The sequence below is a fragment of the Xenia sp. Carnegie-2017 genome, unplaced genomic scaffold (assembly GCF_021976095.1).
Source record: "Xenia sp. Carnegie-2017 unplaced genomic scaffold, XeniaSp_v1 HiC_scaffold_6, whole genome shotgun sequence".
NCBI classification, from domain to species: domain Eukaryota; kingdom Metazoa; phylum Cnidaria; class Anthozoa; order Malacalcyonacea; family Xeniidae; genus Xenia; species Xenia sp. Carnegie-2017.
Genome location: NW_025813526.1, coordinates 8,589,955 through 8,609,036, shown reverse-complemented (window position 1 = coordinate 8,609,036; position 19,082 = coordinate 8,589,955). Strand labels below are relative to the sequence as shown.

General features: G+C 35.8%; 1 protein-coding gene across 1 annotated transcript; it reads left to right on the top strand.

Annotated features, from left to right (window-relative positions):
* The first annotated feature begins 11,116 nt into the window (after window positions 1-11,116).
* Window positions 11,117-11,992, top strand: LOC124457069. Its single transcript, XM_047007360.1, has 3 exons — window positions 11,117-11,307; window positions 11,434-11,546; window positions 11,660-11,992. Exons 1-3 carry the CDS (start codon window positions 11,178-11,180, stop codon window positions 11,990-11,992), a joined length of 576 nt encoding a protein of 191 aa, XP_046863316.1. The 5' UTR covers window positions 11,117-11,177.
* Window positions 11,993-19,082: the final 7,090 nt, after the last annotated feature.

Genomic DNA, 19,082 nt, shown 5'->3' with positions numbered 1-19,082 from the left:
GATGTTTTGTAAAAAATTCGTAGTCGCGACTACGATGTCTTTTTAAGCAAAGAAAGTAGGTATATTTCTTCATTCTGTAAGAAATTAGTTTACAGTACTATTTTTGAGCATTCAGGCTTTAATTTAGAAACCTTTTTGAGCGCAGATGTACATCAAAATAGAAAATATGACCTGCAAAACTTTCATGTATTTCGTACGCAAAGTTAAAGGTAAAGAAGCAATAAAATAGTACAAATATATCGTACATAACACTTAAAATAGTGACGATTTTTCAGTCTAAAGAGTCCTATATTCTCACAAAACCATTATTACCGATTCATTGATATCATTATTGACAAATAGAGCCGTAGCTGCTTCGCAAACGTTGATGTTTTACACAATAAAAAGGCTCGTTCTGTTGTTTACAACTAAAACAAAATTTTGACGAAGCGATAACGACAACAAACTTCCTCGTGCCATTCCCTTACACGGTCAAATTTCGCACTCGTAGTCGTAGTCGTACTCTTGCAAAAACTCGCTAATAATGAAGCTGAAACAACCTACAAGAAATTAAGCCATGCTGCACAGCAAAAAGAAATGGGCCATTTTAGCCCCATGAGCTCGTTTTGGCTTTTAAAATTGCTAGCCGTATTGGCTAACAATGAGGGCTAAAACAGACAAAAGAGCCGTTTTGGCACCATGACGGTTGTTTTTGCTCTCCAATTGGTGCCAAAATAGAAATATACGGGCCAATTTGGCACCATGAGGTCGTTTTGGCTTTTGAAATTGCTAGCCATATTGGCTAACAATGAGAGCTAAAACAGACAAGAGGGGCCGTTTTGGCTCCATGAGGGTTGTTTTTGCTCTACAACTTGTGCCAAATAGAGTCCTTAAGTGGTGACGTCACGTTTCCATGGTGTTAAAAATCTCAGTTCCAAACAAGCGCCCACTCGATTCAAAATGGAGACATTATCCATCGCTTCGCTTTTTTCTTTCTTCTCAGAAGAAAAGAAATCTATAAAAAAGGGGGAAAACCACTTTAGGTCAGATCACATTGAAGCATTTACTTACCAACAGAGTGTTTTACGAGGAAAAGTACAAGCAAGAATGAAGCAAAAGGTTTATAAAGTGACGGTGAATGTCAAATGTCAAGATAAAGTTTTAGACTGTTTTTGTTGCCCAAATGAACACGAAGGCGTGATTTTCTCTAGTAGTGAAATAAAAAAAAAGGCTTGTCAATGAACGATTTGTTTTAAAAATTAATGATACTCGTCGGTTTTCTGTCCTCAAATTGACCTACCACTACTAGTTTGGTGTAAGGGAGTTGTGGTAACAGGCTATACATATATTTGCATTTTTATTAATAAACACAAGGATAACATGGTATTTAAAAGACATGGGAAAATGGTACATCATTTAATGTTGTTTTCCAGGGGAGAAGGGTAATTCCCATATAAAAGTGATGGGATGCTCATGGGAAATGATAAGAAAGACCCATCAAGGGTAACTGTGGGCAGTACTTGCTTTTATTTTATCTCCAAAAGACATCCATTGTAAAACATATGTCAAAACTTCTTTAAACTTCTGTTCTCCTAAACATGATAAAAGAATTCTATGTACACCCAGGCTGTACGAGATGATAAATATTGTAATCCCTAGGAGGTAAAATCATCCCTTTACTGTTATATTAGAATGCTCACACACACAACGCAAACTCACACAAATCATTAAACGCTACTGCGCTGACATTGACGTTAAACTTATTTTCACACCTTTTAAAATAAAATCTTTATTTTCGTTTAAAGACCCACTTCCCGAACTTTCCAAATCTGTGGTAGTTTATCAATTTTCATGTGCGGGATGTAATTCCCGCTATATTGGTGAAACTTCTCATAATTATCTACCAGGATGAAGGAACATACTCACACAGACAAAAACTCCACTATCTACAAACATCTTCAAGCCTCTCCTTCATGTAAAAACAAATTCTCACCTTCCTGTTTTAAAATCATCGACACTGATCAATCCACTTTCGCACTCAAAATCAAGGAAGCTCTACACGTTAATAAAACTAATCCCGATTTAAATATCCAAGTTCACCACTACAACACTATATTTACTTTATAATAATATTATTTGTTATAAGCTCTTAATACTTAATTTTTTTTTTCTCCTTTTTTGTAAATATTTTATAATTTTGAAACTTAATCATATTCCTATTCATTGTAATTAATTTATTCATATCATATTACGTATCATATTACTTAACACTAACCATTCTGCACTGAAGATGGCATTCTGATAATGTCGAAACATGTTTGCTTTCAAAAAAATCGTCGTTTTTCTCAAGTGTATTTTATTTCTATGTGAACAACAATAATTATTAAAAAACTGTCCAATGTAGTCTTCAAGCATGAAACTACTCAAAAACCATATCTTCACATCCCTCTTTGATGAGAGGAAATTGCAAATTTACAAGTGCTGCACATAACTGAAACAATTCATTACTCTGCATAATAAATAGGTTGCATTTTGATGACTCATCAATCCGGGTGCAGCAACCTCAATATCTGTGCAGTCTATAACAATCCGACAGGATTCAAATTGTCTGAAAGAGGAGGGTGCAGAGATCTTGTCTTTTTCCCGCTATGGAATCGACGTCATTAGGTCGTCAAACAAAATTTCACGCAAAACATGAATGAATGTTATAACAATGTTAGAAATTGTGGCCACACTACAATGAAACAATTGGGCTAGGTAAAGCTGTGTGTAGTTCTGTCGAACTTTCATTAAAGTGATAAAAATTTGATCCTCAAAATTGATGGATTATACCTTCCAAAGCACTAAGATTTACGGTTTTGGCCACGGAAAATACAAAGCGACCGTTAAAAAGACAACTAGCTGAAGCTTCTATAGTTCAGTATTCGATGATTCTCCCTCATGTCCTGATGTCAACTCTTCACCTGAATAGAGTCCGTAAATCTCACTTAAAATCACGTAATTCATCACACTTTCACCGATTAAGGAATTCTTTTTGAATATCAGTTCACATACCTTATGAGCAGTGGCGTGCGGTCATGCAAGCGTAGGCAAGCGCCGCTTGCCTAAGCATTTTACCGAACAAAAATTTTTTGGATCAATCTCTGAGCAAAATCAGTTTAAATTTTTCTGTTCTAAACAATGTCAATGTAATTTTTTGTCTAAATTGTCTTTACAGTTGAAATGCTTGCTATTTATACGCGATTTACTGTCGTGGTTTTCGGTTTCACTTTGCTACACTTGTAAGATGAGTCAAGAGGATTAAATACAACTTAAAAATTTCTTATTTATTAACCAAGGCAAGCGCGCTTGCCTTCGGAGCTCAATTTGAACATTTGCGCATGCGTTAATCTAGATTTGGAGGCTTCTTATTCGAGGAATATCGAGAAAAGGCAAGCGGCGCTTCTAAGGGCGCCGCTTGATAGTGATTGGTCAACAGTCTTGTACGCTCGCAATTTTAAACACATATCAGCGCGCGAATAATATTAGTATATTCAACACATTGGACATCCGAATTATTCACGCCGTTAATGTTATCGTTTATTAAAAGATGACTGACAGCCAGTGGCGTAGCTAGCGGTCCAGCTACTCCCGCCCGGCGGGAGTAGAAATTTCCCAAAAAAATAATAAATATTCTATTTGGACATAAGATATACATTATTTCACGAACAATTTGTAATATTATGTTTTATTCGTTCATATTTACGCTTTTATTAGGTGGTTCGTAATCGTAATACAGCAAAATCTCAAGATTTGTTATGTAAACTAGCAACCGCCTTTTCTCGCACATTGCATACTCGCGCGATTCTCCACGTATTCCGCCCATCTTCAGAGGGCGGAACATACAATATAATTCTATATAAGAAGTTTTGAATTCTGGTTGGCTAAGGGACTTGACGCATGCTCAAATCTGCTGTTTTTCTAGTCGATCTCCTGCTATTTTAAATTGGCGGAGGTTGTAATTATTCGAACTTTTAATACGAGTACAGCGACTAGTGATTATCAAATTACGTGTCATTGTCGGTATTAATTTTCCATTGTGTTTACTCTCAAATTGCTATTTTGTATTTGTGTATGACACAATGGCTTTAAGTGCGACTGCGATTTGCTCAACTGATGTTGATTTAGTAAATAGCTTATTTGCTAAACCGTTATCTGCTCGATCGTCGGTCGAACAGAATGTTATCGTTCATGAACGGCCTACTCCTGATTTAACTGTCCAAAATAAGGGAAGAGCATTTCAGAGAGATTGGTATGAGGCGAAGGACTGGCTGTGTGGCAGTACAACCTTGCAGAAAGTGTTTTGTTGGCCATGTCTAATGTTTTCCCCAAAAACATCGCCATCGTGGACTAAGAATGGCTACAACGATATGTGCAGTATTATGTCTGATGCTAAGAAGCATGAAAAATCTAAATCGCATTTGACTGCATTTAAGACATGGAAAGCGTATGGAGCTAGTGAACGAATTGATGTCCCTCACTAGAAGAAATGAGATTCAGCGTCACAATGAGGAGGTAAGACAAAATCGAGAAATTTTAAAAACTGCTACTGAGGCCGTGCTGTATTTGTCAAAGCAAGAGTTACCATTTAGAGGTCACAATGAGTCCGAAGGTAGCTTGAACAAAGGTAATTTAGAGAGTTGCTCGAATGTTTTGCTAGTTTGATTCTGTATTTGAGCGTCGACTGCACAGTAGACTAGCAAAATCTGATATAGCTGGTGACAGAAGATTTACTGGAGTCTCCCCAGAAATTCAAAATGGTCTTATCAGCTGTCTTGATTCAATTATTGAAGATGAAATCAGAAAGGAAATAAATGATTGCACATTTATGAGTATTCAGGTTGATGAAGCATCTGATGTCTCCACCAAGGAGCAGCTAAGTGTTATTGCTCGGTTTCACAAAGCAGTGAAATTATGGAGAGGCAATTAAGATTTGTGGATGTAAGTATGAACAGAAATGCCACAGCAATATCGCAAGTTGTCAAAGATAAACTTGGTGAGTATTCTAATATAAAAGAAAAACTGGTTTTACAAACATATGATGGTGCTTCTGTCATGTCTGGCCATATCAATGGTGTTCAAGCATTGGTTCGACAAGAGTATCCTTTGCTCATTTTGTTCATTGTGCAGCTCATAGATTGAACCTGGTCCTATGCCAGTCAGCCTCATCAATTTCTCCTGTTAAAATCTTTTTATTAATATAGCTACATTCAGCACATTTACAAGCAATGCCCCAAAAGCAGGGCGGATCTAGAGTATGTCAAATCCGTCGCGCGACTGATGTTTGAAATTCAAAATTACCTATTCATATTAATCAAAATTCATTAATTATTCTTACTTTATTATCGCATTTACTTCGTGATAAAAATCCAGCTTTATTTATTATTGAAAACTAATGACTAATGCAATGAATATCTCCTTGGTAACCAGATCAGTTGAATTTTAATTGACCTGGAATAACTGACTGATAAGCGGGGTGGCTTGACTGATTCGACTTATAAAGGAGTCTATGAACGCCAGAAACGCTATTTTATTGGTCAATGGCCAGATCAGTGGACAGTCTGGAATAATCTCGACCGATAATAAGGGTGGCCGGACCTATAAGGGAGTCCAATTGCTATCTTACAATTGGTTCATTTGAATTTTTGTCTTACTGTGATTGGTTTGACCGATTTCGACTGATAGCCAACTGAACTAACATAGTCAAGCTCAATGTCTGAATTGAATGTTTGATCGTTTCATAGTAATTTTTAAGCATGATAGAAACTAAACTACAATCAGATGGAATTTATGGAAACTTTACAAATTCATATGTTGACATGAATGCTGCTTTCCAAACTGAGAATTTTTTCAAGAGGGTGAAAAATTTATGGATGAATTGTAAATGCTTGGCAAAGACGATCTCGCGAGCGACATTTCAGTCATTGATGTTCAAAAGAAAGCCAACATTGTTTTGAGTTTTATCAGCAGAAATTTACATCGAAAATCGTAAGTAAAGGACAAGTGAAGTGTATGCATGAATGCAATATATCAAAGTCAATTTATGAGTGTGTGATGCGATTTATGTTAATATGGCGTATGGTAAGCAGATTGATGCTTCTAAAATTGTTGTTGCCGAAGGACTTTTAGCTATGATTTCTTTAATGCTTGGTGAATCGTGGCCGTTATATGGCATCGAACTCCTACATTTCTGCAAATATATTTCAATGGACAAAAAATCTGTAGCCATAAGGCGCCATACTATTATTTACTTTATCATAAACAATTGTTTAGGGCTTTTCAGTTTATGATCATTGATCATTCAATCATTGGACAGTTATACTACATATTGTTTTTAAGATTTGAGAAAACTAACATTGATTACATGAGAAGCTGTTTACTATAACCTGTGATTTTGAGTCTTATGATCCATGAAGCTTTTTATTTTGACAATTTGACTGGAATGGTATTAAACCTGAGTATTTCACATACATGAAATGTTGTCCCATGTCACATATTGTCCCCTTTTCTAACTGAACACCTCATGTAGAGATGTAAAGGTGTGTTAATCTACGGCTCATACCAGATTGTTTGCCATAAATTCCAAAGGGCTATTGATGTATGAAAGCATTTTCTATAAAGTAAAAATGCCTTCCTATGTATGCAGATAAACCTTGAAATTTGGCAAAACAGCAAAGTATTTTTCATGATCACTAGGTAATTTTTCTGATGATCATTATAATTTCTAAACTAAATTATTTTAGATTTACATTTAAACAAGCTTTGATCATATGAAAAGATATTTATCATAACCAGTAAGCATTACACATAAACCATTTTTAACATTCGTGTAATTATATAATTAAAGACATGTTGGTTACATTCTGTTTGTATTTGATAATACAATGCTACTAGTGATTGCTATATAGCACACCTTGCAGAAGATAATAGTCTAGTGAAATGCCTAATAAACATTTATGGCATTAAGCTAACCTTAACTGCAAATTTTCACTCTGATAATTTTTGCTTAATCTTTGGCAGAAAAAAATTTTGAGTTTTTCTCAAAGGGTGAATTTGCTGGCACTGATGTGGAGATGGGTAAAGAGTTACAATAAACTTGCATGGTTTGAAGTCTGAGCTTTTCTATATCTATGAACTGTCACTTGTAGTACCAAATTTCTAACTTAACGTATTACATAGAGGTTTGAATGGGCGTCTCTAGGGACATGCTAATGAGCCATATATTTGGCATGATAATGAGCCTAAATATTTGGCAAAACATTCAAGTATTGTTCACTTTTTTTTTTGAAAAGAAAACGTAAGAAAAATGTGTTGTTTTTACGCAAAAACGATGCCTACAAAATACATTTTGTATTGCTCTAAAACGCTGAAAATGGCATTTTCAAGACTCTGAAATTCAAAATTTCTCAGGGGAGAATGCCTCAGACCCCCCCCGGCACGGAGCGCCTCTGACGTTTTATGACATATGTTTGAAAAATCCTAGATCCGCCCCTGCCAAAAAGAAAAGCTTTTCTCACATCTAACAACCTTGAGTTTCCTGCCCCTGGTGAAACAAGATGGTATTATCGGTCTAGATTAATCAATGTATCGCACAAAAACTATGAAAAACTTTTAGATATTTTTGAGGGGGTACTTGAACAACCAGCTGGGTGGGATGATGAGTCATTAAGTAAAATAAGTGGCTTAATGCATTATCTTGATAGCTTTCTCTTTTGTTTTCTAGTGTGTGTTTTTTACTGGATTTTAGAACAGTCCACAATTTTGTATTCCATTCTTCAAAATAGGGAAACCCATTTTAACTATGGCATAAGCAAGATTGACAATTTCAAGCAGTTTATTGTGTCACTTCGCACCGATCAAGCTTTCACAGAACTGCACTAGAAAAAGTAGGCCCACCAAGATCAAGCTTTTACCAAACTGCACTAGAAAAAATAGGCCCACCAGCAACCAGAGCAGATAGTAGATACAATTACAAACAGCTTTATTTTAATATTATTGATTCCATTAAAGGCATGTTAAGTGAACGATTTCAAGATATTAATCAGTTCGAAATTTTAGACCTTGTAAATCCTAAACTATTTACTACATGGAAGGGCATAGTTCCACAGGAGAAGATCAATCTTATCAAAGATAAGTATAGTCCTCTTTTTGACATCCAAACTTTGGAGAGTCAACTTTCCTTCATTTACAACGACAAGGACTTTCACAAAGAGTGCAGTAATGAGGTTCTTAAATACATCTTCAAATTTAATCTCCAGTCGAGTTTAGGTCAAGTGGTAAATTTGTTAAAATTGAATGGTGTGTTGGCAGTGGCAAGTGCTTCAGTAGAGAGGTCGTTTTCTTGCTTAAAAAGGGTAAAAAGCTATTTAAGAAATAGAATGGGTCAAGGTCGGCTTAGCTCTTTGTGTAGAATATCTATTCACAACGATATCATTGAAAAGAAAGAGGAATCAGAGGTGTTGCATAACGAGGTGGTTGAAAAATTTGTAGAAAAACCCAGGAGGCTGGCCTTTCTTTATAAATGATGAGTATAGTATGTGTTTTGATATTTGTTCGTATAATACATGGTACTTCATTAAGAAAATTAAGCATAACTTTAAAAAATAAAGCCATCCCTGTCTACTTGCCCCAATCTAAACAAGTTTAAACTAACAAGTAGAATGCTAAGAAAAATCTCTCTCTATGCACTTTAGAAGTATCGTATACTATATTATTTTTTGTGCTAATACAAATTTCTTCTGTTTATGCAGGGGCAGTGATGAGTAAATTATGTTTTAGGGGACAATTGTCTCCTGCGTAACGTTTCTCTGAGCCACCTATAGTACCTTTTTAACTAGTTGCAGTTTCAACGATTGCCACATTAAAAATGCAGCTAACAAAAACGGGTTTTTATAAATTATTGTACAACAAATAATTCGCCCTCGAAATCGCAGGAAATGCTGTTTCCAAGGCTCTGGATTTCAAAATTTTCCGGGGGAGCATGCCCCTGGACCCCCCTAGTGGGGTCGCGCCTCTGGCGCGAGATGGATTGGCGGGAGTGACTATTTTTCCTAGCTACGCCACTACTGACAGCGAAAGGTAATGTTCTGATTTGTAATTCAAAGTAGTAGGTGCTTTACTGGTTATTTTATTATTTTGTGTGCACAATGTGCGTAAACTAGCAGAGGCCGCAGTCTGCAGAAATATCTAAATGCACGCAAACGTGTGTTGTCGTAAAGTATGACTAGCATTATGACCGAAACACTATGCTCTTGTCAGTCTTGTGTCGTTGAATTCGTAAATTAATGACTAAAAATAAAAGGTACAAGATACTAAATAATAAACACGACTCTCCGATATTCTGAAACGTACGAGTCAGTGCCAGACACATTTTGAAGAACGGGAGAACACGTTGCCATGACGTCATTATACCAAAATATAAACATTAAACAACGCCATGGCCTCAGCTTGTAACACACTGTGTCAATTTTGTGCGCGAAACTGTTCTTAATTGTTATAATCACGGCTGCTACAATACGGCTGCTCATTTGGACTGAGACCTTTTTCCGAGAAACAAGAGATCGTCGAAGGTGGCCGTCCCACTCCTGAGTTGCAAAGACTACATACAACATCCAAGCGAAGTGGTAAAGTCTTTATTCGAAGTTTTCAGACGTAAAATTAAGACAAGTACAAATGGCTGGCTGGCTCCTCAAAATTGAATAAGTTATTTTGCTGGCCGTGTCTTTTGTTCAACTCAACAGACAAGACAGTCTGGTGCAAGAAGGGATACGATGATTTGGCCAACCTGTGTAATGCCGTCAACAGACACGAGAAAACGAAGACACACTTGTCCAGTTGCCTAATGAATGCCAGTTTTGGGCGTACACGCATCGACATGCAGCTAGACGAACAGGCCCGTCAACACATCTCAGCTCACAACTTGATGGTGCACAAGAATAGAGAAGTACTTCGCCGTTTCATCGATGTTGTTTGCTTTCTTGGCAAACAGGAACTTTCTTTCAGAGGTCGGGTGGAGCTGGAGGAGTCTGCCAACAGGGGCAATTACGTCGAATTGATAAAACTGCTAAGTGCATAAAACCCCACACTTGAACAGCATCTTCAAACAGCAACCGTGTTTTCTGGACTTTCTAATCGTATCCAGAACGATTTGATTGTTGCTGTCAAGGACGTTATGTTGAAAGCAATAAAAGATGAAGTGATGAGGAGCCCATTTGTCGCTATTTCCCTGGATGAAACCTCCGACGTTAAGACCTTATCGCAGCTAACAACTATAGTTCACTATGTCAACCCAAATGGTAAAGCTGTGGAGCGCTTTCTTGGATTTACCGATGTAAGTGAGGATAGAACTGCGGCTAGACTGAAACAAGAAGTCGGTAAAACCCTGAACGAGTACGGATGCGGCGAAAAACTGATTGCCCAAACGTATGCAAACACGAGTAAGAGAAGACTATCCACATGCTCTTTTTATCCACTGTTGCGGACACGCATTAAATTTGGTCCTTGTTCAAGCTGTCTCGTCAACTAAAGAGTGTCGTATATTTTTTAAAACCGTCACTGGTCTTTCATCCTTTTTTAACGCCTCGTCCAAGAGAACATACCTGTTGGACACAGTTGTCGGCAGACGCATTCCCACTGGAACAGCTGTTCGATGGCACTATCAGAACAGGTTAATCCATGCTGTACTGGAGACAAGAGCAAAGCTGCTCGAAGTTTTCGAATACATCATCGAAAATGATGACGAGTTTGACGGTACGACGTTAAACGAAGCGAGGGGCTACCGACAAGTTCTTGCAGATTTCCAGTTTGTGTTCTGCCTTAAGCCTGTGACACACGACGTCGTCTCCGAGACTTTTGTTTCCGAGACATGGTCTCCGATACAAAACTTTCAGAAACTTAACATGACAAACGAACTAAATGTTTCTGAAACTTCGCGGAGTCATTTTGTTTGTTTTTGAAATATGGCGGGAGACGACCTGACCGCTGCTACTTGTGCTGCCATTGTTTTATACATAGCAATTAAACAACGACGCAGAAGACAGAAAAAAAGAACTGTTTTGATAAGAGAATGGATGAAAAAAAGACAGCAGTATGGGGCATACCAGCATTTAGTGAAGGAATTGCCCTTGTCAGATTCGAATGGATACAAAAAATTTCTACGAATGGATCCGGAATCGTTTGGTGTCCTAGAAAGCTTGATTACGCCATTAATAACAAAAAAAGATACAAACATGAGACGTTCTATTCCAGCAGGTGAACGTTTGGCAGTAACCCTACGTTTCTTAGCAACAGGTTTGTAATTGCTAACTGATGTATCAGTATCGATGAAAAGTGAGCGTGGGGACATGTGTGGACTTTAGGCTAAGCATGTAATGACGTTGTTTGAATAGAAGAGAGACATTCATTGTGTTTCTCTAGGTGAATCGTACAGCAGCTTACAATTCTTGTACAGGATAGCTAGACAAACTATGGGGCGAATAATCCCAGAAACATGTGATGCTTTATCAAAAGTCCTCAAGGATTACATTAAGGTAATTGTTTCCTCCAAAAAATACATATATTAACATTATCCTCGCTAATTTAATTGGCAATGCAAATACTTGTTGGTTGCAGTAAAGCAGTATTCTAATTGCTTTACATGTAGGTTCCAACAATTGAAGAGGATTGGAGGAAAGTAGAACAAGCCTTTTCAGAGAGATGGAACTTCCCTAACTGCGTGGGTGCTTTGAATGGGAAGCACATATTATTGAAGGCACCCAACAATAGTGGTTCCTTTTATTTTAACTATAAAAACAACTTTAGTATTGTACTTCTAGCATTGGTTGATGCTGACTACAAATTTTTGTATATTGACATTGGTAAAAATGGTAGAGTATCTGATGGTGGAGTGTTCAGAGAATCATCACTAAGCAATGCACTGGAAACAAACAGCCTAAACCTGCCAAGTCCGACATCCTTGCCAGGTGATGTAACTTAAATGCCATATGTAATTGTGGCAGATGATGCTTTTCCACTCAAACCTTATCTGATGAAACCATATGGTCAACGCAGCATGACAATGAAACAACGCATATTCAATTACAGGTTAAGCCGAGCTCGCAGAATAGTAGAAAATGCTTTTGGAAAATTAGCAAATAGGTTTAGGGTATTCATGACACCAATAGCCCTACAACCTGATTCAGTTGAAAAGGTAGTTTTAGCTTGTTGCTCCTTGCACAACTTTTTGCAAGCCAGAAATGAAGGATGGAACATTCACACTCCACAGTTTATGATGGATAGAGAGGATCATTTTACCCATGATGTGATTGAAGGTGAATGGAGAAGTCAACCTATTGCAAGTGCGATGACTTCTTTGGGACAGCAAGGAAGTAACAGATCAACATCTACAGCCCAATCTGTTTGAGAACACATCTGCAACTACTTTAGTTCAGATGCAGGATCAGTTCCTTGGAAAATGAGCAAAATATAAGCAAACATGAGCAAAATATAAACAAACATGAGCAAAATATAAACAAAGCTTGATCTTGGGTTAGTAATATTTGATTATTTAGACCAAAATGGTACAAAGTATTGCATGATATTATAGACAAAAAATGAAAGATTATCAAGCACAACACCCATGTAAATTTACTAAAAAACATGTTTTTTTACCTTCTGTGTCACAAACTTTTGTTATCAACTAGTTTTTGTACAAAATAAAAAGCAAAAAACTATTTATATTTATTTTTGTTCTTGTTCTTGTTCTAAAGAGTTTGGTAGGTCTTTTCAGCCATCTGATCAAATACCAATTGATTAGTCAAAGGCTGATAAGATGTAGGACTAGGACTGTCACTAGTGCCTGATTGTACAGATGAGCATGGGCTGTTACTGTAGTGAGAAATTGAATAGGGTACTGGACTTGTAGTGGAGAAAGTTGTACAAACTGAAGTTGACGGTGCTTCAAACAAAATATTCTGTATTCGTACTTTAGCCAACCTTTTTGCTGAATCATTTTCAATACATTTAATTTCAGATGCAATATACCTTCCAAACAAATCATCAGTACTTTCATCAGCAGAAGAAACATGGACTGAACTCAAGCTTGATTTTTACCCTGATGCAATAATTTCTAGGAGATCTCCAGCTTTTTTCAAAATTCCTCTTTCTTCAATATCTCTTTTTTGTGCTTTTGTAGCTCTTGATTCCTTGTCTGAGACATTAATTGGGCGCTTTGTGGAAGATGTGGTTGAAACATTTTGATCTAGTTCATTGTTATCATCTTTTTGTTCTTGCTCTTCTTCAAGAAAAGTAGAGTTGCTAGTGGTGCTATTTTTGCTTGATCTCTCCTATATAAAAGAGAAAAATAAATTACTTCAAAGTAAACCCTAAACATACATGTTGCATTAGCTCAAACTAAGTTCTCAAGCAAGACAACATACTTTATCAAGATTGAGCGAGATGATCTACATTCCACATGATCTTTTAAAACAAAATCAGTGTCAAATATTGCCATTTGGACTTTGGTGTGACATCATCTGTGGCAGAACCACTTTTGGGTTTGGTGCCTTTGGCAATTTCTTTGCAGAACTGACTTCTAAGGTTTTTGAATTTGCAAGAAACTTCCATTGCTATTAAGCGGAAACAACATGAGACATATTTTTCCGTTCAAACAGGCTGAAAAACTGAATGTAATAAAACAGTGGCTGACTGCTGAAAGCCTGAAACATGTTGAAATAAATTGTCCTTCTGCAATAGTTGGAAAATCGTTTATAACAATAGAAATCAGCCCTATTCTTTATTATCGTCATTTAAATGCACATAAATATTTACTTCATAAGTATTACAACGTAATGGGATTCGGTATACTTATCAATCTGAATTCAGTAAAAAATGCTTACTCACCACTCATTTCTGAAGCATTCGCTATCTCCGCAATTGCATTCCTCATAGCCACTCTATCATGATAGTCAGGGAGCGTTGTATTATACAATACTGGTTTAGCCTCCCACAACTCCGCCAAACGTTAAACTTTATCCCTTGTCCATTCGACCGCCATCTTGTTTTTCTGTCTCATACCACTTGACTTTAATTGTGATATTTAATTGGCTGAAAGTTTTTTGTCTCGGAGACTTGTCTCTGGAATTGGAACACGTTTCTATTTCGGAGACCTAATCTCAAAAAATCTCCGAAACAAAAAGTGTCCGAAACCTAGATGACACATTGCGAAACTTTGTGGCGGAGACCAGGTCTCGGAAAGAAAAGTCTCAGAGACCACGTCGTGTGTCACAGGCTTTAAAATATTTTCAGAAATATTTGGTCCTACGGATGTTTTGTATAATATTATTCAGAGTAAGCAGTTCGATATTGTCTTCTGTGTCACGAAAGTTCGCGAGAAGAAAGTGAAGATTCAAGAACAACGAACAAAATTCGTAGATTATTGGAATTTTACGTCAAGTATCGTCAAAATAGCACTGAAACGCGGGCAAAGTGAAGAGGATGTTAAGGCGTCCTTCCGTCAAATGTTTTTCTGTGTAGTCGATACCATTGTCGTGCAGATTGACTCTAGATTCGAAAGTCTTAACAGCAGAGAATTCGTTTCTTTGTTGGATCATTCAAAGCACGAATTGTACAGCCGGAATTTTCCCGAACGAGAGCTGCAATCGTTGCAAGATTCATATGGAACATTCTTTAATCTTCAAGCACTAAAAAGTGAACTAACCGTTGTATACGCATCTGCCGAGCTCAAATCGAAACCTGTTTTTGATATGATATCAAAAATAATCGAACTTGACTTGAAAGCCTGTTTCCCAGAGGTGTACCGATTGTGTCAGCTCATTCTTACTATGCCAAGTACGTTCTCCTCTGCAAAAAGATCATTTTCGGCTCTCAAGCGTATCAAAACGTATCTTCGCAGTACACAAGGGCAAGAGCGACTTTCTGCATTGGCTACAATTTCAATCGAGAAGGAGATGTTGGTAAGTTTGCAGGGAAAGCCACGATTCTATGACGACGTTATAAATGAGTTTTGCGCAAAGGAAAGACGGATGGAATTTACATTTAAGTAAATCTGTTGAAGGATTTTGGAGTATTTCGTTCTGTTACTTCTTCACTACAATAGAAATGCACGCGTAGCCATTTAGTTAAAACGTCTTTATATCACAATGCCTCATGTAATACTTTTAAACCGTAATTGTGATATATACTCTATAAAGGTTTTTTAATTTTTTAGATTTTTTCAATACTGTTTCGGTCATGACAGATACATTTTTTTCGACAAAGTACTCTCAGAAATCGCGGGAAAAGCGCTCCAGTAGCCTTCAAAACCCAATATTTTCTGGGGAGCATGCCCCAGACCCCCTAGATCGGCAACCCGCGAACCTCACCCCCAGCGCTTGCCTATTAAATTCGGTTACCGCACGCCACTGCTTATGAGACGAATCCATCTCTTGTACTCGTTGTTCAGCATTGTAGCGCTTGCAAAAGCGAAGAACTTGCAAGTGTTGCCCTCCGACGAATGGCCACATGTAGGAGCAAAACAGTAAACCATTTTGCCCGTTTGACCCGGGTCCTTTACACTTCTTCAACGAAAGTTGATCCCTTGGATGACCCTTTAACCTTTCCTGTTTTTTTATTGTCTTTTGTGGGATTACACTGGATAATTAAAGCTTTAGACATTAAAAACAAAGGAAGCGTGCCCAAAGCGCTCGCATAAGATATTTTGTTTAGAACTGCATTTATAGCGCCATGGAAACGTGACGTCACCATTTAAGGACTTTATTGGTTCGAGAGCAACATGATGACTGCATCGAATCGGGTGACTCAATACAAATATGGCGGCCAAGTATTTCATGATACACGCCCGTTTCAATTGCTGTTTTCACTATGATAACGGCCGTAGATGACTATGATATTGCAGGAAAGATAATATTCTATTACCATTCAAAGTAAAGAGTTTTTGAGGACGACCATTTGCTTTTTTGTAATGGTTTTGAAAGTGATTCAATTGTCGTAGGAGTGAACGGCAGAAAACAAATTATGTCAGGTATTGTCTAGTACGAATGCATTTTTTGCATTTTAGCAGTTTTGATTGCTTTTGAACAAACTAAATCACATATTATGACAAAGATCTGATATTTTAGTTCTCAAAAAATTTTTGTAAGATTTTTTGTTGTACCCATTTGAGATTATTTAGCTGTTTTTTTTTTTCAATATAAAGACTTAGTGAACTTAGAAGTATCACATAAATTCAAGATGTACTTAGCTATATATTTTCTAAATGAACAACAAAATATTTATTTCTTTTATATATACGCCTTGTTATCTAAGTCTTTACTCATGAATCTTGTTGTTTGCTGTAACTCTGCTTCAATACTGAATATTGCCCCTATACTAATTCTGAACAAAGAAAAACACATTTTTACATATGCTTCAACCATTTTGGTCAACAAAAAGCCTATTTTTAGTTGAAAATACTTCAAAGTGTAAACCTGCAACTCCAGTTAACATATTTCTCACATTTACAAGAAAATATGCCTTAGGGAACCTTAAGAAATGCACTGTTTTCATTAAAAATGGAATTTGTTCTTTGCTTTATGATGAAGTAATGGCACTTTTGAGCAATTTGATTGGCAATAATTTACAATGTGATGATATTTGCTATGAACATGCACACTTCATATTTTAAATCAGTAAATATTGGTATTATTTGTAATTGTGAATATCACATTTAGGCAAAACATGTGTCTGGTTATGTGAACAGACAGGATTCGGAAAGTGAAGTGGGAGATAGTACTGCAATGATCTTTGTCGGTAAAACTGAATTTCAAGATGTACTGTTCTGTTTACAACGTAGGTACTTTAATGCTAACAAAACTCTTTTGTGTACAAAATTTCAGCAACAAAATACACCCTTTCAATTGATGAGTTTGAAACATGGATTGATTTAATCTCAGCAAAAACAGGCAGAAAATTGTTAAAGCACAAATGGATAATTGCCCCAATTTTATAGAGTGTTCCAAGGAATTTTACCCAGGAAGTCCTATAAAAGATAGTACATACTTTAAAATTTTCATTAATTAATGAGAACACATAGGTCAGATATTGCACACCAAGCAGAGCCAATGCTTGTAGAAAAATTTCTCATGGATGAGACATGACAATGTATGTTCACTCACTTGTACACAAGATCTTGATCATTCAAGTGACCATCAATTTGTTTTAATTCTTCTTTTGATGGATCATGTAAAACTGAATGTTGCGAACCTTGACAATGACAAAAAGAATGTGCAGCAAGTAAAAATTATTGCAAAAGTTGACAGCTGATAAAAATGTAAATGCAGAGACTTCAGGGAATTTGGGCATTGAACCATTTCATGTTTGGATTGTAGAACCTCAAAGAGTAGTTAACTAATATATATATATATATCATCGCAGGCTCAATTTTTTTATTATAAAATGTATTATGTCTAAAAATAGTCATAATACATCTTATAATAAAAACCGGGGATCGTTTTTGAGGTAGTCAGCGGTAGTAAACATAAAAATAGAGAAGGGTGAGCCTGTGATAATATACATATATATATTAGAATAGTGGATAAGAGTAATATAAAATATATAAACAAGAAGATTTCATAAAAAAAGATATATTTCAAATATAATATAATATAATATAATATAAAATAAAATAATTACATTGATGAAAGTCCAAAGTCCAATTTCTTAATGATAATATGGAAAGTTCAAAGACCAATTTATTGATGATACAAATTGTCTCGCTTCAATGCTTTATCCACAATATAAAATCTATAAAAGGACTGAAATAGTTCACCAAATTCATTATCGCTCCAAAAACACTTTAACCAACCATTCAACAAAATACAAAGAAGACATGGATAAACTGAGTTGCATCGTATGTTACACATTCTAAATTTTTACCAAAGTCGAATTTACTGATGATATAAATTGTTTCGCTTTAATAGATGATCCAAAAGAAAGAATCGCAAATATGCCTCAGTCTTTTCACCAACTTCTTTGTTCCAAAACCAATTAATCCAATCTTCTATTTGTACACAAACGCATGTAAAAGAATTTGTAGAAGATGGTATGTCACACATTGTAAATGAGGGTTTCTTTTATTGTTTTGAGTTATTTCTTAAAAAATGAGTTCAAACGATTGCAAACACCGACATATTTATATTCTTTTTGCTTTATCCATAAATAAAAAGAATAGGGAACATATTCAACTTCACCTCTATTTGATTTATATGGAAATTGAAAAAGCTCATCATCTCCTTCATAATAAAGTTGATTCTGTTGAATTCTTTCTTGTCGATTATTCAACCAATGAACAATATTTCCTCTCCAAAGAAATTCATTTGCATTGTGGCTGTAAATACATTTTCCATCAGGATATTTCTTAGTGTGTTTTTCAACATAGTTAATACAGTTGACGGGTTTAGTATTTTCTCTTGTATTCCGTCTTGATGCATTTACCAGTTTCTTTGACATCATGAAAATAATACCATGAAAGCAAGCCTCACAATGATTACTAGTAACCAATCATTGTAATGCTTCCTTTTATGGGTTTTTTATTTTTATTTTTTTATAAGTACAAACATTTTTACCCAAATAATTTTATTTTGAATTAATAAAATCTTTTGTTTGTCTTTTTTTCTTACTTTATATCTTTTTCTACTTTTTCATACATTTCTTTTATATTAAACTCAAATTCTATTCTTAGATGATTTATAAATTCATCAATTTTCTCTGTAAGTCTTTCTTCAATTTTTTTTATTTCTCCATTTATTACTGGTATTATTTTGTTAAATTCAGAAAAAACTTTTGAATTTACAGAAGATTCAATTTCACAATAGATACATTTTGTACATGTTGATTGCTTACATATTTTTAGAGGAGAAATACGGTGTGAATTAAAATTATTAAATTCACGAAATGTTGGCGGTTTTCCATATGAAATATTTCCAAAACCACCATAATTTTTGGAAGGGTTATCCACATCGTTTTTTTCCATCTTTCTTTATTCAATACCAATGTGGTTATCTACTCTACATTGATATTAAGGATTTATA